At 42.7% G+C, this 27760-nt stretch overlaps 2 protein-coding genes across 4 annotated transcripts in view; one reads left to right on the top strand and one right to left on the bottom strand.

Annotated features, from left to right (window-relative positions):
• matr3l1.1 (matrin 3-like 1.1) overlaps positions 1 to 199 on the top strand; it is a 37812-nt gene extending 37613 nt beyond the window's left edge. For both annotated transcript variants that reach the window (XM_015952383.3, XM_015952377.3), the window contains exon 20: positions 76 to 199. In XM_015952383.3, coding sequence (XP_015807869.3) covers positions 76 to 108 — 33 coding nt within the window. In that variant the 3' untranslated portion in view covers positions 109 to 199. The remainder of the gene's footprint in view (positions 1 to 75) is intronic.
• Positions 148 to 27536, bottom strand: matr3l1.2 (matrin 3-like 1.2). Of its 2 annotated transcripts, XM_015952403.3 has the most exons (22): positions 27184 to 27304; positions 25094 to 25915; positions 24458 to 24519; positions 21375 to 21413; positions 20898 to 20992; positions 20768 to 20814; positions 20572 to 20688; positions 9673 to 9798; positions 9428 to 9604; positions 8835 to 8959; positions 8318 to 8636; positions 8086 to 8247; positions 7584 to 7680; positions 7493 to 7509; positions 7220 to 7342; positions 3593 to 3721; positions 3326 to 3454; positions 3102 to 3232; positions 1439 to 1694; positions 659 to 797; positions 473 to 588; positions 148 to 398 (listed from the first exon to the last, which is right to left on the bottom strand). In XM_015952403.3, exons 2-22 carry the CDS (start codon positions 25811 to 25813, stop codon positions 342 to 344), a joined length of 3183 nt encoding a protein of 1060 aa, XP_015807889.3. In that variant the 5' UTR covers positions 25814 to 25915; positions 27184 to 27304; the 3' UTR covers positions 148 to 341. The 2 variants fall into 2 exon arrangements, with proteins under 2 accessions (XP_015807889.3, XP_070406082.1); XM_070549981.1 differs by lacking the exon at positions 25094 to 25915 and having other exon boundaries at positions 27184 to 27536.
• Between the last annotated feature and the right edge of the window lie 224 nt (positions 27537 to 27760).

The following is a 27760-nucleotide window of genomic DNA, read 5'->3' as shown; positions in this document are numbered from 1 at the left end:
GTTGCTGTGGAAGCCAGTTGTTTCACCACCCAGCCGGTGTTGGCCACTCCTAACATCTGCTCTGTTTTGTTTCAGGAGAAGACAGGGAAGAACCCGTGGATGAACTGAGTATTGTGGGGGATTTAATGAAAAACTCTTGACACAAGCTGGTTTAACTTTATCTGTAATTTTAGTTTTCAAATAAAAATGTCACATCTGAGGAAGTCATTTATTCTGGTAAACATCCAGATCCTACAGGAATGGAAGTAGTCATGGCAACAGACTAAACACGAAGTCTAAAATCTAAAATCACGTGTAAAGAACAAAATAAAAAAATAATAATCCTTGTTGGAGATTCAGATTCAGACAGTTTTCTTCACCTTCTTCCCAGCTTTCGTCTGTTCCTTCTCCAGATGTTTCTGAAACAAGTTATCCTCAAATCAATAACGTGATCTAGAACCACCATATGAGGCATTGGTAAAACATGTCTCACCTGCAGCTTGTCGTAGTGCACACGGCTGCTGCAGTGGTTTTTTTTGGCCGTGTCTTCGTTCGAGTAAAACAGGAAGCAGACGCGACAGTAGTAACCCATCTTCACATGTTCCACACCTGCACAAAACCAACCAATCAGATCAGAGAGATTCAATCAGCAGTCTGACTGTAGCTCAGCGGGCTTTACCGATGGGCGTATCAGGGTCGTAGGGTGGCAGTGGCAGAGACGCCAGTCTGGGTTTGATGTCAGGTGTGGTTGTAGCTTCATTCTGTCCATTTTGATCGGTTGATGTGTCCATATCCTCCTGCTGATTTTCCTGGTTCTCCTGTAGAGCAAAGTAAACCAACTTAGCAGCCATTCGTCTCAGGCTACCTTCTGCCACAATCACCCCTTTTAACAGCTTTGATCAAAGATTGATGTGGATAACAAGAACCTAGAATAGAATGCAACGCCTAAAGCTCCTCCTAGCCACTTCCCACATTCAGGAGCAGCCTTCAACGGCCATCCACAAACTGACCCATGTCCAAATTGGAAGACTCTTCCAATGCATTCTTCTCTTTTACAGGTTTATGGACAGATCTGAAGTTTACTTCCTGGCTCACCACATCCCAAGATTTATTGTGGGCAAGGAAGACTTTTATTCTTGTAGTAATGGCAGACAAAGTGGGAGAGGATTATTTTTTGAGCTGTCAAGGCAGGGCAAGAATAAATCATATGGCTAGCCTGGTTTTCCATCGCCCCCCCCTCCCAGATTCTCCTGCATCTCACACCCCACTAATTGAGAAACGCTGGGCTAGACCATCCTATTGGAAAGCAGCTCACTTCCAGTCTGTGCCATCAACAAAGGACCCGGACAGCCCCAGAATTAGATTCCCCTGAATCTATCCATCATGATTTCAGATTACTTGAGTTTTTGCCCAGACTGAATTCCTGTTTAGTCATTAATCAGGTTCAACAGTCACTTACATCTTTGCTGTTTTTCTTCTCTTCAGAATCTTCTAAAGGTTTCTCAGAAGAGTTTTCTTCTTTATTGTCACTGTTCTCCACCTCCTTAATCTCCTCCTTTGGCTCCTCCTCCTCCTTCCTCTCTACATTTGGTTCCTCTTCCTCCACCTTTGGCTCCTCCACTTTCTGCTTTTTGGCTGGCGGCTCTTCGGTGGGTTGGCTGGATTTTGGTGGAGAGCTGCTGGATGCCCTTTTTATCTTGGTCGGACAGAGATGGCTGAACGAAAAATGAACATTAAACAAACCAACCAGTCATGTGGTTTCATTTTTACAGACAGAATGAAGCTAAAATGCAGAAAACATTTTCATAAAACCTGACCTAGAATTGAAGAACACAGAAAAACAAGGTCTAGAGCGCGTACTAAAAGCTCCCAGCTGCCAGTAACGCAGCAGAGACGATTTTGATGTTCTCAACATTAAAACATGAGTGAAGCTTTTTTTTGAGTAAGGCCTGATTCATGCTTCTCCGTCAGCTCCAACAGGGAGAGACACGCACGTACAGACGGAGACATTTTGCCCTCATACTTCTCCGTCTCCTGGAGAGTGTTGCAAAGCAATTCCCCGGCAGGACAACAGAGGGCGTAGCGCTGTTCTATGTATCTGGTCCAAGATGGTGTGTTTATATTGTGTTTTTTTGTATATAAGAGACTTAACACGGACATATTTGTTTCTCATTCTCCTCCACCTCTTCATGCACTCGCCACCTCTAAACCCACGTTTCCTGTCATTTCCGTCCACAAATAAAACGCTTGCTGCGCGTCTTTTCACTCCTCCAGTCACAGGAGAATTAAACGTTCATATTTTTCGAGTTTTTTCATGAGGTATTCTTCAAGCTTCTCCGTGTTTGCCGCTTGTTATCCTTGGCTCTCTTCATGTTTTTGAGGGCGCAATGGCGGCGGTGTAGATGACAGCGGCGCCCTGACCAATCACAAGCTTGCGTTCTCCGTCTCAACGGACGGATGTTTAGAAAAGAGAGCTCAACTCCGTCCGTCCTTGCAGAGCTCTCCAGCAGGCCCGCAAGGACGGATAATGGCGTTGCGTGTCTCCACACTGACGCAGACGGAGAAGCATGAATCAGGCTTAACAGTGATCTACACGATCAAGGTGAACGACACTCAGATTGTTCCTTTGCTGTTCAGCAGCCATTGCTAATGAGGAAACACTCAACAGGAATGGCAAAGAAGAGTTGTACGCCGTTAGAAGGGAGGAGACAAACCTATCAGGACGTTTTAACTTTAACAATATCTTCACAGCAAAAGCCTGAGGAAACTAAACTACTTACAGATGTTTGACATGGCTGAAATAAGAGATACCAAGAATAAAATAAAACAGATCTGTCTGGTTTAAAACCACAATGAAAAAATGTATTTGTAAACAGTTTTTAATTCAAAAACACCAGATCTGAGCAGATTCAGGAGACCGGGGTCAAACTTCAGCAGGTCAGATGCCTTTAAACCTGCTTAAACATCTGAAAACCTTTCATTTTAACAAATGAAAATTAAAACACCTGCTTGTTCTTCTCTATGATGAATTTTAAAGAGAATAAAGGTCTAAAACTCTTGTTTTATATTCTTCTGCAACAATCTAATTTAATGTTGATGCTCTGATGACGTTAGAGACCCACCCATGTTTCAGCTGCTTGTACTTCCTGCTCACGTAGGTGGTAAGGCGTTTTCCTCGAAACTTCAGCGGCTTCTCTTTACACGCTTCAGCCATTTTCTCTGCATCCTCCACTCTGTCCATCTCTACGAAACACTGCACACACACACACACACACACACACACACACGTCATAAACTTTGGATCCTAGTGCCGTCCCAGCCAATCTAACTAGTTTTGGTTCTGTACCTCTCTCCTCAGCCTGTGCAGGAAGTACTTCCGAATTTTTCCATATGGCTCAGCAAGGCTTAGAATATCTTCATTGGAGTATTTAACGTTGGGAATCTGACCGATGTACACAACTTTGCTGTCCCCACACTGTTTATACACACACACACACACACACACACACACACACACACACACGTCTTTTTACTCAACAAGTACAACTGGCTCTGTTCTGGTTAAGAACATTTGACTGTGTGTGAGAACCACAGAGGAGCGGAAGCAGCTCACCTGGATGGTGGGATGACTCCGGTAGTGAGTGATCCTTACTGGCCGGCCGCACACAGACGCCGTAACATTACTGTTGTAGAACTTTGCCATGGCGATCGCGTCTTCCTCTTTCTCAAACTGAATGTACGCCTGAGGATGAGGAGGAAAAGGAGACAAGTCAGGAGTCAACTGATGAGGCTCCACAAAGGTGCTCATTTATAAAAACGGGAAATTTGTTCCAAAAAAGGAAAGCATGGCCATTTTCTTGTTCATCTGTCAGTAAAGAAAATAAAAGACCTCCTTTCTGTAGCTCCATTTGTCATTTCCAATCCCCACACTGAAGGTTTAGGTTTCTTAGAGGAAAACCGTAAATTACCAGGGGTCTCATTCATCAAACATTGCGTAGAATCCTTACTAAAACCGTACTTAAGCTCAGCAAAAAAAAAAAAAAAAAAGTACTTACGCCAAGTAGGTTTGTGATCTATCAAACATGGAGTACGCACAGCTGCACGCAATCTCCGCTTCATAAATCGGAAACTATCTACAAATGTTCTCAGCTGCTTTTTAGTCACATCCCGCCCTCACCACGCCCACTTACTGCCATTAATCGTCAATGCAAAGTGCCTTGTGGACCTCATGCATACAGTGGGGCAAAAAAGTATTTAGTCAGCCACCGATTGTGCAAGTTCTCCCACTTAAAATGATGACAGAGGTCATTAATTTACATCATAGGTACACTTCAACTGTGAGAGACAGAATGTGAAAAAAAATCCATGAATTCACATGGCAGGATTTTTAAAGAATTTATTTGTAAATCAGGGTCGAAAATAAATATTTGGTCAATAACAAAAATTCAACTCAATACTTTGTAACATAAACTTTGTTGGCAATAACAGAGGTCAAACGATTACTATAGGTCTTTACCAGGTTTGTACACAAAGTAGCTGGTATTTTGGCCCATTCCTCCACGCAGATCTTCTCGAGAGCAGTGATGTTTTGGGGCTGTCGCCGAGCAACACGGACTTTCAACTCCCTCCACAGATTTTCTATGGGGTTGAGGTCTGGAGACAGGCTAGGCCACTCCAGGACTTTCAAATGCTTCTCACGGAGCCACTCCTTTGTTGCCCGGGTGGTGTGTTTGGGATCATTGTCGTGTTGGAAGACCCAGCCACATTTCATCTTCAAAGCTCTCACTGATGGAAGGAGGTTTTGGCTCAGAATCTCACAATACATGGCCCCAATCATTCTGTCCTTAACACGGATCAGTCGTCCTGTCCCCTTAGCAGAAAAACAGCCCCAAAGCAAGATGTTCCCACCCCCATGCTTCACAGTAGGTATGGTGTTCTTGGGATGCAACTCAGTATTCTTCTTCCTCCAAACACGACTTCTACTTTGGTTTCATCTGACCACGACATTCTCCCAATCCTCTGCTGTATCATCCATGTGCTCTCTGGCAAACTTCAGACGGGCCTGGACATGCACTGGCTTCAGCAGCAGAACACGTCTGGCACTGCAGGATTTGATTCCCTGCCGTTGTAGTGTGTTACTTATGGTGACCTTTGTTACTGTGGTCCCAGCTCTCTGCAGGTCATTCACCAGGTCCCCCCGTGTGGTTCTGGGATTCTTGCTCACCGTTCTCATGATCATTTTGACCCCACGGGATGAGATCTCGCGTGGAGCCCCAGATCGAGGGAGATTATCAGTGGTCTTGTATGTCTTCCATTTTCTGATAATTGCTCCCACAGTTGATTTTTTCACACCAAGCTGCTTGCCTATTGTAGATTCACTCTTCCCAATCTGGTGCAGGTCTACAATTCTTTTACTGGTGTCCTTCGAAAGCTCTTTGGTCTTGGCCATAGTGGAGTTTGGAGTCTGACTGTTTGAGGCTGTGGACAGGTGTCTTTTATACAGATAATGAGTTCAAACAGGTGCCATTAATACAGGTAACGAGTGGAGGACAGAAAAGCTTCTTAAAGAAGACGTTACAGGTCTGTGAGAGCCAGAGATTTTCCTTGTTTGAAGTGACCAAATACTTATTTTCCACCCTGATTTACAAATAAATTCTTTAAAAATCCTGCCATGTGAATTCATGGATTTTTTTTCACATTCTGTCTCTCACAGTTGAAGTGTACCTATAATGTAAATTACTGACCTTTGTCATCATTTTAAGTGGGAGAACTTGCACAATCGGTGGCTGACTAAATACTTTTTTGCCCCACTCTATACATAAGCTGGCTTGTTGCAGCGCTTCGCCAATGACATGGCGACCGGCAGATCAAGGAAGCGCTACTTCACAGAAGCAGAGGTTCCTGTGGGTGAGGTGGAGAAATGAAAGGAAGTACTTTTGCAAATTGAGGAATACAAATACCTTGGAGTTCACTTGGACAACAGACTGGACTGGAGAAAGAACAGCGAAGCTGTTTACAAGAAGGGACACAGTAGACTGCACTTCTTGAGGATGCTTAGGTCCTTCAATGTCTGTAGCAAGATGCTGCAGATCTTCTACAAGTCTGTTGTTGAGAGTGTAATCTCTTCAGCCATCGTCTGTTGGGGTAGCAGCATCAGAAGCAGGGACCTGAAAAGGCTCAACAGCCTAATAAAAAAGGCTGGTTCTGTTCTGGGGACGACTGTGGAACCACTGGAGGAGATAATGCAAAGAAGGATTCTCCAGAGAATCAAGAAAATAATGGACAACCCTGAGCATTCTCTTCACAAGACTGTCCGACAACGGAAGAGTGTCTTCAGTCAGAGGCTTCTTCAGTTTGGCTGCAACACTGACCGCTACTGGAGATACTTCCTGCCAACAGCCATTGTAATATACAATAACTCTTTGATGACTTGATTATTATTATTATTCTGAGCTACTACAGCAATCATTTTCCCTCTGGGATTTATAAAGTATTTTTGAACTGAATTGAATTGAAAACAAATAAGAGAAAATCCAGAGTGGCACAGCGTTGCTGAAGGAGTCAATGCTGTGGGTTATTCAGAGAGATCTGTGGGATATAAAAACAATGATCCAATTGGGATTCCATCCCAAAACTCCCGGGTAAAAGTCATAAGTGCTAACCAGTCGACCAAACAGAAATCTTCCTTGTCCAAGTAGCCAGGGCACATGATGAATCGGGTCACAGTGACAGGACACACACTGTCACAGACGCATGGCATTCTGTCTCTATCTGTCCCCCTGTTGATATTCTGCATTCAGTATTCTGCGCTTCAGGTTGTGTGTGTGTGTGTGTGTGCGCGCATGTGTGTGTGCATGTGGGGGGTCTTGTTCTGTGTGAAAATGAAGCAGTACAAGTGATAATGCTGCAGGATTTCATAATTTTATCCTTCTCAGCAGCAGCACTGCAGGTGCTCTCCATGTCCAAAATGTGTGTAAGCCAGGTCCTTAGTCAACTTAAAGTTGTGCACATTTTTCCACTAAGTTTTCTTTCATAAATCCCAAAGTTTGCGTGGAAACATTCTTACGCAGTTTTCCGACCCCGTTTTGTGCGTAAGCAAGCTTGATAAATGAGGCCCCTGGAGAATTAGACTAAACCTTTAAAGCTAGCATAAGAGGATCGGGTGGTTGACGGTTCAGTTCAGTGTTTCAGACGTGTTAAAGTTCTGAGTCATTTGAGTGAGGACCTTGTGGGCTCTTACCTCGGGTCGCAGGTCCAGAACCAGGTGTTTTACCACCTTCCCAAAAGGTTTAGCGAGTGCCAGGAGCTCATGGACGAAGTTGTAACCTCTCCTGAAGCCACCAATGTTCACCACTCTCATTCCCTGTAGACGACAAACAGATTCAATGAAATTGGTCTGGAGTAGCCCAGAAGATCAGGATGAAACGGGCCCGATGACATTAATGATAGCAATGTGGGTGGTGCTGTCAGGAGCAGCAGGAACATCCATGCTGATGGGAGAACATGTGCATACCCCTTTTCTTGTGTTATCTGTAGAGACAAAGACACTTGTCAGTTTTAGGAACCAAAAATATCACAACACTCATTTTTGATCAGTGACGTACCAAAAGCTTCCGACTCCTCATGAGAATCACCTTCATCTTCTCCCAACTCGTCCAGTGTCACAAAGTCCCCCATGTTCTCCAGGAAGTCCTGGTCAATCTGAAGATGGATGGAGCATAAAGAACGTGAATAATTCTGGGACAAACCAGGATTGGATTCTCTGGTAACTGGGAAAATTAAGTCACAGCTTTCACTTTTAACTTCTCTCTGATGTTCCTGGGCTGAGTTCTGGAATTGTTGAATTCTAAATGAAAAGAAATCTTTTGTAAACCAAAAAAAAAAAAGATACTGAATTGATCTCCTTTATTTATTATGATGTATTCAACCCAAGCCTGAAGAGCAAAGGTAGTACTGAGCCCACAGGGAAACTTTTGGGATTCAACATCTTTCATAAGAATTACTTCAGAGTGGCTTGGGATGAAACCTTCCAGCAGGTGTACAATTGTCCCAAATAAGTAGCAGATCAGAATTAATCCTCACTCCTGTGGTTTTCAGCACACACACCTCATCTGTTTCTGCCTCACAGCCCTCTGCTGCTTTGTTTCCTTCATCTTTGTTCTCGTGGTCCTCAGTTGAAGCTTCTGTTTCTGCTGCTTCAGTCTGTCCCTCTGACTCTGCCGCTTGTTTGGTCACATCTCCAGCTGTGACATCATTGCCATCAGGAGCCTGCAAGTGTTTTATGTTATTGCTTAAATCATTTATTCTTCCTCATCTGTTAATGCTGCATTTTACTTACCTCACTCTTCTCCTCCTCCTCCTCCTCCACAGCCTCTGCTCTTCCTGGTTCCTCCTCCTCTGGGTCTTTATCAGCCTTTTCATCTTCCCCTTTGTCCTCTACTCCACATGCTGCCTCCTCATCTTTCTCCTCCTCCTCCTCTGCTGCAGGTTTGTCTCCAGGTTTCGCCTTCTCCCCCTCTTCCTCCTCTTGCTGCTTCTGCTTCTCCTTCTCATCCTTGCTCTTAGATTTGGACATGGCTGTCTTGGCAGAGGATGTTGAATCTGTTCTGCTGCTCTTCCGGCCCTGACCATCTTTTGCTTCCTGTCTGTGGCTTACGCTGAGAGAAGAACAAACATCTGGATTCAAACTTTCTTTTTAATAAAGATTAAATCAAGCAAATTGACCTCTGACATCTGGAATCAGCAGCCTCTTATGAAGCTCATGTTGGCATTTTTATTAATAACTAAAAGAAACATCTTATAGAAGATGCGGAACTGGGCCAGAACCAGTCAGTGGAGTAAAGGAGGTGACTCACTTGAGGGTTTTGTATTTGGTGCAGACATTGAGGCGGATGGACCTTCCTCTGATGGTGAGCGGGTTCACACTGTAATACTTCACCAACATCTCAGCGTCCTCCACCGTCCCCAGCTGAATGAAGGCCTGAACACACAAACAAGTTTACAGAGCCGGTAAAACAGGTCCCTCACTCACTCACTGTTCCAGTTTAGTGACAGAAAGTTGGTCAGCAGCTGGTATGCAACAGGTTCACAATAATCATCACACACACACACACGCACGCGCACACACACACACACACACACACACACACACACGCGCGCACACACACACACACACACACACGCACACACACACACACACACACACACACACACACACACACACACACACACACACACACACACACACACACAACCTCCATTGACTTTCATTTTAGTGACGCCTAACCCTAACCAACTCTAAACCAGAGCATTTCCCTATTTAATCTCATTTTCTCAGATCCAGTAAGACTGGACTTTTATTTTTATTTCATGAGCTCCACGTCTTTATTTTATGACACAAATTAGCGGTCCTAGTTGGCTCTGACTGTGTTATAGATACTTTGGTTACCTGGTCAGTTAAGAACAGGTGCTTCTCCACCACGCCAAAGCGCTCAGCGATGGTCAGCAGCTCCTTCTTCTTCTCATCCTCTCTGGGCAGGTTAGAGAAGAAAACCACTTTGCTGTTGTGACCTTTGAGATCCCGAAGAGGCCGGTCCATGGGTCGGTCTGATGAGCGTGAATCTTTCTGTAGGACAGAACCGGGTCAGAGTAGATCGACACTTTAGCCGAGCTGAGGTGAAAGCAGCTGGTTACCTCGATGACCATGAGCCTCTTGGACAGGTAGAAGGTGACGGGTTTCCCATAAAGAGACGCTGGGTTCTGATTGTAGTAGTTCACCATGTCCAGAGCTTCATCATGAGTGTTCATCTCCAGGAAGGCCTGAAACGGAAACAAACCCAACAAAAACCAATTTAAACAATCTCAGAAGATCAGCTGGTGTGGACAGGTAAAGACCAAGTTCACTAATTTTTCCAGCCCATTTGCAGTGATCTCTAGTATAATTGTTGTCTGTTGACCTCTGTGTGTGTGTGGGGGGGGGCGGCGCTCATGCTCCTGTTTCAGGAACTAGAAGCTATTCGGAGAAGTGAGCAGAGAATGGCAGGATTTGGAGTCTTTATTATTTCCTGATATTTGGACATCTCACTTCTGACTGGCTAACAGTAATGTGACCACCAAGTTTGCTCTGCAACATTGATGTTTTATCTCCACAAATAACCCAAGCCTGAAGGAGTTCTGCTATTTTATGGAATTGCTAATGCTAATGGTTAGCTTCTACTAGCAAAGATGTGCAGTGCTCGCTCCTGGATGCTAAATCAACAACAGCCTCCCTGTTGCGAGCTAAGATGAGTGAGTCCATTGTTAAGGTACCAGTGGTCAAATTTTCACCAACAAATTGACCAGAAGTTAACCTTTCATTTGCAGACACGAAAACACCATCTGTCTGGCCTCCAAATCCAAAACAAAGTTCTGCCCCAGTTCTTGTTACTGCAAAGAAGCCATAACATCTTTGCTCAAGGCCTCAAGCAGAAGTCAAGACCGCTGCACCCTCACTAGGAATAAAACTCAACCTCCTCAAAGTTCCTACATGACTTTACAACTTATAAGTGTAAATAATCATATGTGTTGAATGAACAAGATTTTAAATCAAATGTTTGAATAATCTGTGCTTTAACCAATATCTATACTGATACACATTATAATAAGTAACATTCACACAGAGTTAACCATCTTTGTATCTGAAGGAAGGAGGGACTTCTGAAGTATATTTTCGTAAAGCCCTCAAATGTGTCATATTCTGATTTGCCAAATTTATAAGCAATGTGTTTTAAAGGGTCTCTTGGGTCTCACTGTGGGGATGAAAGAATGGGTTTAATAGATTTGCACCACTCTGACGAAATAATACCAGACTGAAAACAATAATTAAACAAACGGTGCAGGACAGTTAATAGCCTGGGACATTTGAGAAGTTCATCAGGCAATCCATAAATACCAACAGCTTTGTGTATTTTTGCATTTTCTATAACTTCCTGTATCTCTTCTACTGAAATGTCTTTATTTAAAATATAATTAGTGTAATATGGAGGTACATTAATCATTTTATCTTCAAGTAAACATTTGATCTGGCAAGTGTCATCTAAAAATTCATCATTAAATAAGTGAGAACTAGGACATGCATACAGATAGGGTTGGGCACCGTTTGATTTTGAATTATTCCGATTCCAATTCCTCATTTCGATTCCGGTTCCTATCGATTCCCAATTCTGATTCTTTGAAGACGTTCCATGCTTTACATGAGTTAGCTAACCACAGGTCCTACTTGATGAAATAATCTTAACTTCAACATGAATTTTAATTCTATGAACAATAACATCACCTTCATTTAGACATAAACATGTTTTGGAGAAAAAAAGAAAAAGACTTGCAGCACAACCAGTGTGTTTGTTTCTGACCACAACCAAATATGGAAGAAGCCTCTGGGATGAGAGGCTAAGGCCCTGTCCACACGTAGCCGCGGATCTGCCAAAACGTAGATATTTTTCTACGTTTTGGCCTGTCATCCACACGAAAACGGAGTTTTTTCACACGAAAACGGATCTTTTTAAAAACTCCGGCCAAAGTGAAGATCTGCGTTTTCTCCGCTTTGGGTGTCTGCATGTGGACAGACAAAACCGGAGTTTTAAGGTCCGCAACGTCACTTTCCGCGACAAAAAATGCTGACATCACGTGTGTGACCTGTGTTTACACTAGCCGACAGCATGGATGCCCTCAGAGCTGCGCTCGCTTTATCAATTGCCCAAGCGCTTTTTGCTTGTTTGTTTTTGCAAGAGGAATTACCGCTCCTTGCGGAAGACCACAGACGAAGGACGAGGTTAAGAACGGGGGAAGTACTGCCGCCTACAGGTCTGGCATGTCCTTAACAACGTATTTATCCGGGTACGTGTGGACAGAGTTTTTTTTTAACGAGGTGGTGTGGAAGCAAGTTTTTGGAGGGGCGGATATTCGTTTTTAAAAATACCCGGCTACGTGTGGACTAGGCCTAAATGTCTCCAACATATCCAGAAACGTCCAGCTGTTTTCAGCTACAACTCTCAGAATGATCATGTCCAGGATGACTGAGAACTACACCTCCATGCTGCAGCAGCATTCAGTCAGAACAGAAAGTGAATATTAAACGTAGCTGCTGTCAGTAACAATCTAACATATTTTAAACATTAAAACTCTCAACAGAAATAGTTCAGAAAGGAAATTAAAATGTTCACAACTTTGTGTGTGATTTATTATTATTATTATTTATTGTGGCAGAAGCTGGTGTGGTCCACCACAGATAAGCTTCTCTAGCATGATGACTTTAATTATTCTATTGTTCAGCCTTCTGATGTTCACGTGTCTGACTGCTGACGCTCCGTGTGTGTTTTTATTTCTGCAGTGAGACAAACTCACCAGATGTCCACAGGTTGTTCTTTAAAGCTTCTATTAAATCCACCGTACTGACGTATTTTAACAAGTTTCCTCTACGCTGCAGGAGTTAAAGTTTACAGTACGGAGTCACAGTTCGGCAGACACGTCTGTTTATATTTGGCCGCTGCAGGGCTGCCAACTTTTGAACATTTCAAAGAGTGAGACTGGGTCATGGGGTTGGGAGCGGACAATTCGCTGACCGTTGGTGGGGTGGGGGGGTTGTTAATATTGAGACTTTTTGTGCTCTACATTTATTTATTTCTACTCTGTATGGAAGAGGATTAGAGCCACTGACAAGAAAAGAAAAGAAAGAATTCTTACATTTTTCTCAGAATTCTGACTTTTTTTCTCAAAATTATGACGTTTAATCTCGGAATTCTGACAGGGACTTCAGGGAAAAAAGTCAGAATTCTCTTTCTTTTCTTTTCAGTGGCCCTAATCCTCTTCCATACCTCTGGCATTACAGAGGGAACTGACCCTTAAAATTTACTCTATTCTATTCTATTAATTCATATCAGCCAGTAGGGAAAAAAAAACGTTTGAGGAATTTTGGCCTTTCCAGGCTTCTGTACCAGTAACCTGGTTATGGAGGAGGGGTTCGTCTCACAAACAGGAAAAACACACTGGTGAAGTGGTGAATTAAAACATTAGGATTCATGTTTTAATTCACCACGTCACCAACTAATGTAAGAGAGGGAACATGTGAGTGAGTCACCACGGTAGAAAGACCAGCTTGCTGTGAGCGAGAGCAGCGATCTGTGGCTGATGAGTGAAAACAAAAGATAAACTTTCGGGACTGAAGCTCCGTCAACACCGGCTGGCGACGCGGCTGCATTTCTAAATAAAGCATGTCATCTTGGCGGCGCGCGCAGCTGCAGCTCACGGTTCTGGGAGAACCGGGTATGCCTGTCCCGTTATCGGTTTGGATTATACAGATGGGATTCTGTGTGAAATAAGCCAGTTAATTTATTACTTAAATGTTGTTTGTGTGAATGTTGTTCTGTAGTTAATGCCATCATTAATATCATCTGGGTTTTTTTTCATAAGCCCCACACACACTGTGCGATGTGCGTTTGGGAGCGCAGGCGCTGGTTTAGCATGCGAGATTGGAGGTGTGGCGTGAGAGCATGTGAAGAGGGTCAAATGCGTGTGTCTCACGCTCAGTGCATTAAGCCGGGCGCACACTGTGCGACTTTTTCACTCGTAGAACTCAGCTTCAGCTCAAACTGTACGACTTCCTCGCAGAGCAGATCTCACGAGCCAGGTGCTCACACTGCACGACCCAGTTCTCGGATGCGATCTGACTGCTCACACTGTACGTCTGGTAGCAACACGTCGGCCCTAAAAATATGCTAAAAATAGCAGTTTTTACTCAACACGTCAGACTTTCTTGTCTTGTTTTTCCTGTTGTCCTTTGGGAGTGCTGCAGGAGGACACACAGGGATTTATGGGGGTTGGATACGGAAAACGAAATAAAGAAAGTAAATCTGTGTTTTGTGATCAGTTTTATTTGACATGAACACGACAAACACGCTTTCTTGACAATCTTTGTGAGTAAAAAAACGTGTAGAAACAAAAACGAACAACGTGTGTTATTAGGGAAATAGCGAGCGGCGTTGATGCAGGATTGCGCATGCGCTGTGAGCGGTTCTGATACTTTTTGGGTCGCAGCTGCTCGCAGCGCCGCTTCAACAGTGCGATACCCTCACGAGGGACGAGCGAAATTTTAAACACGCCAGAAGTCCGTGCGACCTCACGACTGCTGATCGGTAGCTGGTCACGTGGTGTTAATCGCCTCTCATAAGCCCCTGTACACTACACGACCGCTCGGCGCAAAACTTGCCCCGACGTCGTGGATTCTCGCACGACTGGAAAATCGGCTCAAAAAAGTGAAAAAGTCGCACAGTGTACGCCCGGCTTTAGAGTTTGCAGCCTTGCTGCTGAGCACGGGGGGGGGGGGGGGGGGGGGGGGGGGGGGGCCTCAGTGCTGCACACAGACAGCTGGTGTGATCAGCTCTGAAAACCATTGATCACAATTTGCAGATTACGTTTATTTTTCACGGAGATCGGCCGCGGATTCCTCTTCCGTTGGCATACTAGGAATCGTAATAAAAAACGTTGATCGATTCCGGGAAAAATGAACAGTTGGAACCGGTTCCAAATATTTATCTTTACGAAATGCTTGTGGACTACTGTATTGTAACTGTTCTGGATGTAGAGCTTTCCCTCGTTTAAAGAGTCTTTTGTTAAATCTTAGTCGGATTGGCAACCTTTAAATATTTGGTACAATTCTCTTTTTAGCATTTGTTCCTTGCATCTCAAGTACTTTTTCTCTGCCCTGTGGAAATTTAACTATAAATTCTGCAATTCATCATTCCAATATACCTGTTTTGTACGATAATATTTCTTTTGGCTGGCTTTTCTACATTAATTTTGATCCATATTTATCAATTTCTTTTGTTAAGATTTCATAGAGTCGTTCATAATAAGCATTTACATTTTCTCAAGTTTTTTGTCCTTTCACTAGTTGATCTATAATGTCATCAAGAGCTGTATAGCAAGCACCAGAGGCAAGAAAATCGTCAGGCAGGATTCTTCTTATTGGTCTTTTGATCTGTATTTCAGAGTTTGAGTTCACCTTAAAGGGTAACTCTTTTGACTGAAAGCGTAAATAAAGTACAGAGTGTTCAGGCAACCTACACCCATCATCAATCAAATTTATCACATCTTGATAATTTCTTTCTACTAAATACAGAGGAGTATGGACTTTAAATTCAATACATGTTTTTATGATGATGATATCTGGTTCCAGTGAAAGAAGATGCACTCTAAGCATAGAGTTGGCTTGCGTCCATCCATTAACATTCCAGTGAACCTATACAAACTCAGTACTTAAAGGTTGGGTATTATCTCCTCACATTGGTGGCCTGTTCTCTGTGGTGTCTCCCACTGGGGAGTATTTAGCAAGTTGTCCATTAGGAGCCAGGTAATAATGCTTTCCAGATGGAATCTCACATTCGGACTTATTAATCTGTCCCTTACAGATTAATAGTTACAGTTCGTTTGAACATCTTATTCTTAGTTTTCCTAATCCAGATAGCAAAACTGTAAAACCACTCTTGTTTGTAGTCTTATATCGTCCACCAGGCCCTTACTCTGAGTTTTTGATCAGATCTCTGATTTTTTATCTGATTTGGTGCTAAATACTGATAAGGTCATTGTAGTGGGGGATTTTAATATTCATGTGGACATTGAAAATGGTAGCCTCAATGTAGCCTTTAGTAATATCCTAGACTCAATTGGTTTTACTCAAAGAATACATAGCTCCACCCACTCCTGCCATCATACATTGGACCTTGTTCTGACTTATGGCATTGAGTGTGAGGAAATAACAATCTTTCCACATAATCCAGTCCTCTCGAACCACTTTCTGATAACCTTTGAGTTTTTTATAACCGAGTTCTCGAGACATGAAAGTAAATTTTATTATAGTCGGTCTCTATCTGACAACGCAGTTGCGTCTTTTAAATCAACTGTTCCATCTTTACTGTCCTCAGCATCTCAGAGGCATGTAGCAGAGGGCAATATTTTCAGTTCTAACCCCTCACAAATTGATGCTTTAGTTCATCATGTTAATTCCTCTTTACGTGTGGCATTAGATGATGTTGCCCCTTTAAAAAAGAAGGTAATTAGGGACAGGAAGTTGGCTCCCTGGTTTAACTCTCATCTATGAGCCTTAAAACAAAACTCTAGAAAATTGGAGAGAACATGGCGCTCTACGCACCATGAAGAGGTCTACCTATCCTGGAAAAATAGTCTTGTGCTTTATAAAAATAAGCTTCAACAAACTAGAACTGCTTATTTTTCAGCATTAATTGAGGAGAATAAGCATAATCCTAAATTTCTTTTCAGTACAGTTGCTAAACTTACACAGAATCATAGCTCTGAGCCATCTATTCCCTTAGCCCTCAGCAGCAATGACTTAATGGGATTTTTTACAAGTAAAATTAATTCTATTAGAAACAAAATCTTTAGCATCCTCCCTAATGCGATTTCTTCTTCCTCAGTAAGTGAGGCAGCTTCAGAGGCATGGACGTAATTTGGGGGGGGGGACAGTCAAGTTTTTGACCCCTGCACTTTTTACCATCCAAAAACAATATTACGCTATATTAAATTGACACTGGTTGAGCTCTAGGACCAAGCGGAAAACAACAGTTTGTGTTGAAGCCTGTTTCCCATTAGAACATACTGCAAAGTTACCCATCCCCCCCCCCCCCATGTCCCCCCCTCCCCACTTCTTAAGTGAAAATTACGTCCTTGTTCAGAGGTGACTGTAGAACCTCATCTGTGCTTGAACCGTTTTGATCCAGTTGAGCTTTCAGAGTTATCAAAAAATATTAGCTTCATCTAAACCTTCAACTTGCATTTTGGATCCAATCCCAACCAAATTATTTAAAGATGCATTTCCTTTGGTTACTGCCCCCATTCTAGATATAATCAATCTATCCTTAGTAAATGGGTATGTACCACAAGATTTTAAGGTTGCTGTAATCAAACCTTCACTTAAGAAGCCTTCTCTGGATCCAGATGACCCAATGAATTATAGACCAATATCTAACCTTCCATTTTTATCCAAAGTCCTGGAGAAAATAGTGGCCATCCAAGTATGTGAGCATTTAAACACTAATGCTCTGTTTGAGGAATTTCAGTCTGGTTTTAGAGAGTATCACAGCACTGAAACTGCATTAGTGAGAGTTACAAATGATATTCTCATGGCCTCAGATAAGAATCTTGTGTCTGTTCTAGTCCTGTTAGATCTCAGTGCTGCCTTTGACACAGTTGATCACAATGTTCTTTTAGAAAGACTTGAACATGTTGTAGGGATCAAAGGAACAGCGTTAGGCTGGTTTAAATCCTACCTGTCTGACAGATTTCATTTTGTAAATGTACATGACAAATCTTCTTCATACTCCAGGGTTACTTGCGGAGTACCACAGGGTTCAGTGCTTGGACCAATTCTTTTTACTATATATACGCTCCCAATTGGTAAAATCATTAGACAGCATGGGATAAACTTCCACTGTTATGCTGACGATACTCAGTTATATTTATCCATTAACCCTGATGAACCTAATCGGTTGGGTAGATTACAGGCTTGTCTTGAGGACATAAAAAATTGGATGACTCTAAACTTATTGCTTTTAAATCAAGAAAAGACGGAAGTTCTCATCTTTGGACCAGAAATCCAGAAATGGAAATTGCTTAGCCAATCGCCTGACCTTGACGCCACTACATTGGTCTCCGAGAACAAAGCAAGGAACCTTGGTGTTATCTTTGACCAGGACATGTCATTCAAATCCCAGGTTTCACAAGTTTGTCGGATTTCCTTTTTCCACCTTCGGAATATTGCTAAGATTAGAAGCATACTTTCCAGGAGTGATGCTGAAAAACTAGTTCATGCATTTATTACATCAAGACTGATTACTGTAATTCATTACTCTCAGGAAGTCCACAGAATGTAGTTAAAAGTCTTCAGCTTGTCCAAAATGCTGCAGCAAGAGTTCTGATGAGAATTAAAAAGAGAGATCATATCTCTCCTGTCTTAGCTTCCCTACATTGGCTACCTGTTAAATTCAGAATAGATTTTAAGATCCTTCTTCTCACATATAAAGCTCTTAATAATCAAGGTCCATCATACATCAGTAATCTGATTGTTCCATACGTTCCTAACCGAGCACTTCACTCTCAGACTGCAGGTCTACTGGTGGTTCCAAGAATATCTAAACTTAGGATGGGAGGCAGATCTTTTAGTTATCAGGCTCCTCTCCTGTGGAACCAGCTCCCAGCTTTAGTCCGTGAGGCAGACACTTTGTCTACTTTTAAGAATAGGCTTAAAACATTTTTATTTGATAGGGCCTATGGTTAAAATCTGATGTTAGCCTAAATCTGGACAAGTGGGGGAGTACAGGGAGGTGGAGTGTACAGTCGTAAAGACGGCTCTCCCTTGCCCTGCCTCCAACATGCCTACATCTAAATAGGATAGATTATCCAGAGTTATCTCTGTAGTTATGCTGCTATAGGCTTAGACTGCTGGAGGACACACTGACTACTTTTCACACTCTACTGCTTTATTCTACAGTCTGCTCTTTAACTGTACTATTTTGTGCAATTTCAGCTGTTAACTTTATTTTCTCTGTAAGTGTTTTTCTCCCCAGAAGAAGCTACAATGACGTTCTGCTGAGCTGTGGTGGCCTCATGGAGGGGGCCATCGACTAGCACACTGCTGCTAACCACTAATACATTCTCTCTCTCCTGATAATAACTTTTTGTTTTCATTGACTTTTGATGTGCTAATACTAGTTTATCCGTTTAATTATAGATCCACTAGGATAAATACAATAAAGTTTATCCTTCACCAAATACAATATTTACTAAGACATCACAATATAACTATAGACACATTACGTGTGTGTGTGTGTGTGTGTGTGTGTGTGTGTGTGTGTGTGTGTGTGTGTGTGTGTGTGTGTGTGTGTTTGTGTTTGTCTGCCTGCTCTGTCTTCTCGATCCCCAGTGAGTCGTGGAGGATGGCTGCTTATACTGAGCCAGGATTCTCTGGAGGTTTCTTCCTGTTAAAAGGGAGTTTTCCTCTCCACTGTCGCTGCATGCTTGCTTAGTATGAGGATTGCTGTATAGTCACTGACACTAGTCAGTGACTTGATGCAATTTGCTGGGTTCCTTATATAGGAAACATTATTTCTGATTGGCTTAATGAACTGTGAATTGGAATGTTTATTATGTGAAGTGCCTTGAGACGACTCTTGTCGTGATTTGGCGCTATATAAATAAACTTGAATTGAATTGAAAGGAGAGTCCTGAGATTAAAATCCAACATCCTCTCAGCGAGTGACTTTGCGGATGAGACGTAAACTCTATTGTAACGCTCGTTACCCTTGAGTTTGGCTTTCCTGCAAAACACCGTCTTCATCTCCACTTTGATAAGCCTCGGGGGTTGTCCTGTGGCCCCTCACCCGTTCCGTTGATACCACCTCGGGCACGGGTTCACAGCTCAGCTCACCATGCTGCAGATCCTTTACCTCAGCTACAACATCTTCCTCACAGTTACTTTGCGGTAATCCAGCCGCAATTAATGAAACATCTGGGTCAAAAGACTTCCCCGCCCTTCCTTTTCAGCCATTTTCATGTCCATCTTCTCCATGCTGGAAACCATGATGCCCACTTCCATATCCGTGTTCAAGCGCAACTCTGCAGCCCTTTTTCCCCACTAGCTCTTCAATGCTGTTTCGTCCTCAGAAATTGCCTTCTCCAAACTTCCATGTAAGCTGTTGATCTTCATAATCATTTGCTCTTCCACCAAGGTCTGCATACGGTCAAATTTTGCACTTGGAACTCATAGTTCCACCATCAAATCACCGTCAGCGTCTTTCTGTTTACGTCGACACGTATTGTCCGCCATTATAAATGCTCTAAGTACACAACTATAGTTCTTTATATGAGGTGCAGACTTTAGTAAAACACTGTTCAAAAATTTAAACAACTTTGTTGCATCAATCACCAGTTATTTGGAAATTTTATACTGATACCAAACACACACATGCGTTCAAGCGGCCATCTTGAATGTATAATTCAAGAAGACTATTTTCACTATTAGCCTACATGTTAAACTCTGAGTGACCGATCAGAAATCGTACAAATATCAAACGTGTGGTATTTTGTGTTTGTCAAATAAAACTGATCCCAAAACATTGTTTTACTTCCTTTGTTTGAACTTCCCCCTCCAATCCCCATAAACCCCTGCATGTCCTCTTACGGCAAGCCCGAGTGACATCATTAACAACGTTTGTATTTGTTCGTTTTTTGCTAATAAACGGTTGAGAAAAAAGACCTCAATAACAACACAAGTCTCTGGGTCTTCCGGGTTTTCAGACTCGAAGCTTAGATGTGTTGTGTAAGATCTAGTATTTTTAGGTTCAACGTGTTGCTACCACACATACAGAGTGAGCAGTCATGTTGCGTCCGAGCATTGGGTCATACAGTGTGAGAACACGACTTGGGGACTTTGCTCTGCGAGAAAGTAATAGTTTGAAATGTAGCAGAATGCTACGAGTGAAAAAGTCACAATGTACATCACGTTTTAGAGACACACCATGATGGAGGCGGAGCCTGTGCATCTACCTTGTTCTTGAGGACCAGGTGTTCTCTGAGGCGGCCAAAAGGCTCAGTAAAGGCAAACAGCGTCTTGTTACTCAGAGGCTTCCTCTCATATTTCACCACCACCACCCTGCTCTGCATCTGAAGACAACGTTTCATGTCAACAAGATAATCAGAAATCTCTAAGCAGAACCAAGACTGCCGCCGAGTTTGGACTCACTGTATTCTGTCCCAGTGGGTTTCCAGATGGGCCGCGGCCTCCGCCACCTAAAAAACAAGATGTTAGCAAACCACCTGCAGCTGAAAACAAACTGAAAAAAAGGCAGTTTGTGTCCTGGTCAGCGTCTCACCCCAGCTGGAGGACATTCCTCCGGTGGATCCCGAAGAAATGGGAGGAGGTCCGAGCAGGCCCGCTGATAGGTTGGGGGTTTCCCAGTAGCCCCCACTGCAAAAGAACCACACAAAGTTACTAAACGACAAACTCACAAATCTTCACTAAAGACGAGAGAAGATTCTGGTTACAGAAAGCAAAAAGTTCCAGTAAAAAGTTTTACATCAGCTCCGATCAGCTTACAGCCATCAGAGAACTCTTTAAATACGAGGTCACCAGTGTGATTCAGCACTGGTTCTGAACCAGAGCTACTAGTCTACAATGTTAACCAGTTTGAATAAAAACTGAGCAAAAAAAAAAAAAAAATCATTGAGCAAACAGCTAACCCTAAAAAATAATTTACAATGTTAATCAGGTCTAAACCATCTGGTTCTGAGTTAGTCAGCTGACTAGGCTTCTGTTGAACAGAACCAACCCCGCTAGACTCTGGTCTTACCTGCTGCTCGAAGGCATCCCAGGCTCCCACTCTGGATACCTGAACAAGAAAAAATTAATCAGTTCACTAGAAGCTCAAAAACACAAAGTTACTTCGGTCATATTCATAAACATTACAACCCACTGACTCCTAGCAAACTCACCATTTGAGTTTGCTAGGACACGAAGAAGAGAGGTTCTACTAACAAAACCAACAGGAGTAAACACTAACTATAGAAATAATACAAAAACTGACTAAATTCCTAAATGGAGTTGACATATTTTAATCTGCCTCACAGGCTGAAATGCTCCAGTTAAACCAGGTCTTTCTACTTAGATGTTCCAGCTCAAACACAGATCTGGTGAAGAGGAAGACCAGATGGTGGTCATGATGAGTTTCAGGTCAGTTTCAAACCTTTAAGCTTTTTAATAATATTTCTTAATAAAATCATGTAAACTATAAATGAAACATTTTAGTGCTCTTGACTTAGTGGCAGCACCATATCGGCAGTGTTTCCCTTGCATAGATGTTGCTGTGGCGGCCTGCCATGGCTGAAATCCCAGCACCACGCCTACAAGATCCCAAGTTTTTTTTTTTTGCGCTGCTTTTTGAAGAACTACTCTGTTATTGCTTGTGATCACAGCCGGCAGGCAGCGAGGAGGAGGAGACAGGGCACGGTGAAGTTACAGCATACGTTACTGAGCTCAAACTAGAAAGATAGCAGTGGATATAATGCTTTTCGGTTTACATGTTTCAATAGCATTAAGATAGATGAGTGTTGACTATCTTGACAGGGTTTCCCCAGTGCTCAGCTCGCCAGGTTTTCCTCCCCCCGCCAGGCTAAACATCACTTATTTATGTAAAATTGGTTGTTTTGCATGTCTGACTTTAACCGCATTTAATACTGTATTACGGTTTGAGTGTGAATGTGGGGACGTATTTCATCCACACTTCCTGTTAGGAAAACGCTTCTGAAAGAGGCGTCTCCTGGCAGACCGAGAGTGGCACTGAGGCATAAGTAGATTGCACCCCCCTCAACCCTCCCATGTGTGCCGTCGGGAGTTTCTCAATCTAAAAACGAGTTGTTAACGAGCGTGTGCACGCAAGTATGCACTTACACAAGACTTACTAAGGAGAAAAGCAGACGCAGATTCTGCAGCATTCTGGAGGATTTCCTGTTAACCACGATCATTAGATGACAAGGGGAGGAGGGCATTTTTTTCAAAGAGGCGAGAGGCTCAGACAGCCAGCGTGTCATATCGGCAGGTGAGTGGCTGAGCCAGGTGGAGGTGCGGCTGCCTCACCTGGAGACCAGTGCGGTGCAGCCACGTAGTAATTTGCTGACAACGTCACGTTTTTCAGCTTAGCCATCAACCACAGCTGGTTCTACATAAATGTGGAGCAGAGTTTTTAACCTGAAGATGGAGATATAATTATGGTTTTGGGCTGAATTATTAAATTTAAAGTAAGTTGCACTTAACTGCCACACTAATGATTACACGTGAACAGGACCATTAGACACTCATCTATACAGATTATCAGCAAAAAAAAGGTTAATTTAGGCGTTACTTGCTCTTTAAGATTAATGCATGAGCAGCGTGAGAGGTCGGGTGTTTCGATCTGAACCCTTAAAACCTCCAGCAGGCTACGCTGCACTATTGGTGTGTTAGCCCCCGGCGCTAACAACTTAACATGTCTCGGAGAAAGCGTAAAAACATGTTGGACACTTCTTCTGAAGCTGAAAAATAAAACTTCTTAAGCAGAGCACGACTTTGCCTCGTTCACCCTCTGCCGAGCCGGACTGAGCTCGATAACATTGACCCATTGCTAGTTTGCATAGCCACTGGGTTGTTGGAGCTGCCCCGTGACTGCCTGATGGAAAATCAGCGGGTTTCATCAGACTCGTAAAGTTTCTTGTTTTTGCTGGGGACTCCTGTATTTTACCGCTCCCTCCTGCAGTCTTCCCCTATTAAAATTTTAAATGATTTTGTAAATGTGTGTATCAATAGAAAAAATCTCTGCCTCTGCCAGCTGCAGTAAATGTAGGGAAGACCGACTTGCCTTCTAATTTCCAAACAATAAGAGGTGCATTCATCTGTGTATGTCCATTGATCGGCATTAGTGATATTTTCAGCACCAGAACAATGAAGCAAAGGAACAGATTCCTGAGTTTGTTAGTAATTTCATTTATTAGGTGCATCTAACCTGCTCTATTTTTCTCTGAAATGAGATCAAATCAGTTCTTCTAAGGGTTGTCTCCTCTCTGCACTAAAAAATGTACTTTATTATAATGTTCACTGTAATGCATCTTGATGTTGTTAACAAATAAATTAAATCAAAGATATCGGTCAATAATGCCAAATATGTCCATTTGTGTTTCAGTCATTTTTATACTGGCTTAAAAATACTTCATTAAGTCTACTAAGCAGGGGTGTAGAAGGTTTTTGATAGGGCCAGCCCAGTAATGATCTTGGACCAAAATAAAAGGGGGGAAAAAGTCATGTTAGCTTAAACAAGTAATGTATCTACCTACTGTGCATCTTATTGTATTAACCCGACATAGGTTGCAATTTCAGATGAGCCTGCTCAAGTATTTTGAGCAAATATTGGTGTATTCACCTTTAATACTAGTTATTTAAATGCAGCGGTTGCTGGATTGCTGCAGTTCAAAGAGCAGTGCATCTAATAAAACAATATTAACATAAAGGTGAGACGTGTACACTGTACCCACAAACCCATTTGAGACTGGACATTGAGGCTGACTATCTGGATGTCAGCGGTTATGCCCGACTAAAAATCAACTCAACTACAGAGGTATAGTGGCCCAATTAGACATACAAAATTGTAAATATGGACCCGATACATCGGCCTATCCCTCATTCTGAATATCTGTGATCCTTGGAGACTTGGACTACACTGATTTAGGACCAAAGCTGATCTGGTTCAGATACTAATTTATCACAATGAAGAACAACAATTACAAGAATTTTGTTTTTCACTATGGTTTGAGTTTCAGTTCAGCTGATGACTTGTTCCTCTACTCACCACCTTAAACTGGACCCCCTTCTAGCTTTCTTAGGAACATGTTTGTTATAGCAACTCACATTTCCAGAAGACGCCGTTTGTTTTCAGCATGTCGCAGCCCATTAAGGTGTTGGTTCCACTCCTGCAGATGAAAACATAATTACCGATACCTGAATCATTTTCATGGCTAAACATACAAAACCGACCCAGTCAGAACCATGTTATGTTCATCTAATGAGGACCAAGTTTTTAAATCATCCAGCAAAATTACAAAGCAGACTATAAAAGTCTAACAGTAGTTAGTCTTGAGTTTTTATGGAAAAGTTCTTCCTGCCGTGACAGAAAATGAGCTCCATGTTATTAAACAACAAACTAGAGTCCACAGAGTCAGGATGTGTGTCTGATCCATCTGCCCGTGAAGGTCAGAGGAACTTTAAAACATCAGATCACAAAAAGAGAAGTTAAACTAAGGAGACTCAAGAGGCTGAGATGAAGCTGTAATATTACCTAGATGAGACCTAAACCAGCCAAAATCAGGCTGTCACTGCTGGAGAACTTCAGTGGAAGAAAACCAAGAAAAGGCTCATGCTAACAAGTGATTTAAAAAAGTTACATGAAGACAACTGGAGCTCCAGACTCTGAAAACATGAGGCCAGAGGCTGAAACATTTACAGTTAGTCCCAAAAGAAGAGAGGAAACAGGCTGGACGTACTCACCATGGTGGAATGAACGTCAAAGTCACAAAGAGCGCACACGTGAGGAAACATGGAGGGAGGGACTCCAAAGTAGTCTTGAACCTTTCCAGCTGACGGTGAGCCCATCCTCCTCTGCATAAAGATGGAGTCAGACTGCAGTGCCCCTCCGCTGAGCCCGCTGTAGGAGGTTTGGCGGGAAAGCTCTGAAAAAGACCTCTCTGTGTGTCCATCCCCAGTCCCGCCATAACTAGAACCAAAGCCCCTGCTGGAAAAAACATCCTGCCTGGGGCTAAACCCAAAGTCTCCAGAGCCCTGACCGAGTGAGGAGTCCCAGCTGTCCCTTCCTCCTCGATACACACCATCGGAGGACATGGAGGACCCTGCACCCCGCTCTCCTGAAGCCCCTTTGCGGCTCTTGAGCTGCATGAGGATGCGCGGTAGAGTTTCCACACTGATGTCTTCCTCAGGGATTTTAACCAGAGCATCCAGATCAGAGGGCGACAGCCCCAGACTGGCAAAGAGCTTCATGGTGCTGCCAAGATTACTTCCACCGCCACGCCGGGAAATCTGAGCACCGCCATCTGGCCCCTCCATCCCACCCATCCCTACACCTGAGGACATGCCCCCCATTGGCCGACCAGAATGTTGCTCGTTCATGTTGAAGTTCAAGGTTTCTGGGGCACCAAGGAGCCCCCGACCCACAGAGAATGGTTTCTGACCTCCATCTGCCTTCTGAGACATGACGTCAACAGGAGGGGACAAGACAGTGACTGAAGCAGGCAGCAAAAAGACTCGGTGGATGGAGAAAGGTCACTGTGAAGAGGATCCTCTTCCGTCTTATTTCTGCTGAGACACAATGAGGCAGAGACAACCTTCAAACAAAAAGTCCTGTGATAAGACAGAAGGCAGCAGAGCCACCTGACCAGGTGAGATCACTGCAGAGGGAACATGAGAGGACGTTAAAGAAGGGAGATGACAGAAAGACTTGACCTCAGACCAGGAGAATAACAGAGATGGAGACTCTGTCACTGTGGAGGAGCAATATCAAGGAGAAGTGATTACTACAGACTTTTAAATGCAACTCACTCCATTAGTCTGAGACGTGAAAGAGAAAAACTGACTATAATGAAGGAAGGAGAGCAGCTGCACAATAACACGGCACAGCTCTGAGGGTTCTGGTTCAAACACATGCTGTTACTGGTCAGAAAGAATGATCTTATCTCACATACGGAGATTTTAAAACATTTCCATTAAAAGATTTGACTTCATTCTATTGTAAAATTAAAGATTAACTAAACAAAAATAACTTTGTAATTATCTATGAGATGTAAACATCAACAACTTAAACGGTTGAAGAGTTAAATGGAAATTCAACTGCTGGTTAGGGTAGGCCAAATTGTTTACATCTTCTTTGAATAAACCTCTGAAATGTTTCATCGCATAGAATAAAACTGGTCTCTGACCAGCAATGTGTACAAGCAGGATCAAAATAAAACCAAGCTACTGGTTTCAGAACCTGATCAAAAACGAGTCACATCTGAAAGGCCTTGTTTGGCTGTAGGTTTGTGTGCTGCACAATTTAACAATAGAAGTTCACGATCCAAAAATGGGACACACACGTTAACGCTTAAACAACATAACGTCATTCAACAAATTATTGAGCCGAATTGTACTTCTCTGTATACAAAATACTCCGATCGATTGCATTATAACACCGAAAAACTAAACTGCGTTCCTCGGTTCCACCGCGAAACACATTCGACCACATGAACAAAGCTACACGCTAAGCTAACAAGGAACAAACTTTTACCGTTAAATGAACCCTTTAAAACACTTTGGAGTGTGTGTGCGTGTGTCTTTACATCTGAACTTACCTGTAATTGTATACACTCAAAAGCAATAACTACAAAAACGACCAAACTATAAATATTTAGAGTAAATTGCGTTCTACTTTACGCAGGCTAACTAGGCGTCTCAAGCTAACATGAGTCATTATTGTTTCACTTTCAGTCAACAGTAACATTTACATCGATTTATATGCGTCGATTAAATAATTTTCTGCACGACATGAAGCATAATAGTAACCTGTTTCCAGATTTAAACACTCTTACCGCAAATTTCCGAGAGAGAGAGAGCAGATTAATCGTCAATGTGCGATAACACAGATGATGCTCAGAAGCACTACCGCCATCTGCTGGTTCGGAGAGGGTGGGAGAAAAAAAGAAGAACATTAGCGCCATTTTCTGGATTTTCACCTTCACTGCAGTCTGTCATTGCGCAAACAAATTAATTTCCCACATGGCTGTGCACACCTCAGTTGAACAAAACGATTAATATACTTCCTACTACATGATCATGATCGAAAAAGACCAGGAAGATAGATCTTATAATACCTGCACCATTCTTGAGCATAAAAGACACAATGGTCTGTCAGTCAGTTAACATAAATAATAATCAACATTAAATACTAGTGTTGTATATTTCACCAGTTTCCAGTCTCCATAATGTCCATTATTCAGCAAGTTCATGCATTTGTATTCTGGTTTTTTCTATCCTCTTCAGCTGGGAAAAAACATTTACACACATCTTCAACTTATTCCAATTAATTCAACAATTTAACACCACATACTGAAATACACCTCTGTTATAAAGTAGTCTTTGCAAAATGATGTTTAAAATGAAAATTTC

Source organism: Nothobranchius furzeri, chromosome 1, assembly GCF_043380555.1.
Source record: "Nothobranchius furzeri strain GRZ-AD chromosome 1, NfurGRZ-RIMD1, whole genome shotgun sequence".
Classification (NCBI taxonomy): Eukaryota; Metazoa; Chordata; class Actinopteri; order Cyprinodontiformes; family Nothobranchiidae; genus Nothobranchius; species Nothobranchius furzeri.
Note: the sequence above shows the minus strand (reverse complement) of the source record. Positions and strands in the feature narration are given on the sequence as shown.

Bases quoted from the DNA above. Each gene is read 5' to 3' on its own strand.
- matr3l1.2 (XM_015952403.3), bottom strand. From the start codon at position 25,813: ATGTCTCAGAAGGCAGATGGAGGTCAGAAACCATTCTCTGTGGGTCGG. The intron at 20,815-20,897 runs GTGAGACGCTGA...CTTGTTTTTTAG, and splicing joins AGGAATGTCCTCCAGCTGGG to GTGGCGGAGGCCGCGGCCCA. The intron at 9,799-20,571 runs GTAGATGCACAG...TTTCCGTTTCAG, and splicing joins ACCTGGTCCTCAAGAACAAG to GCCTTCCTGGAGATGAACAC.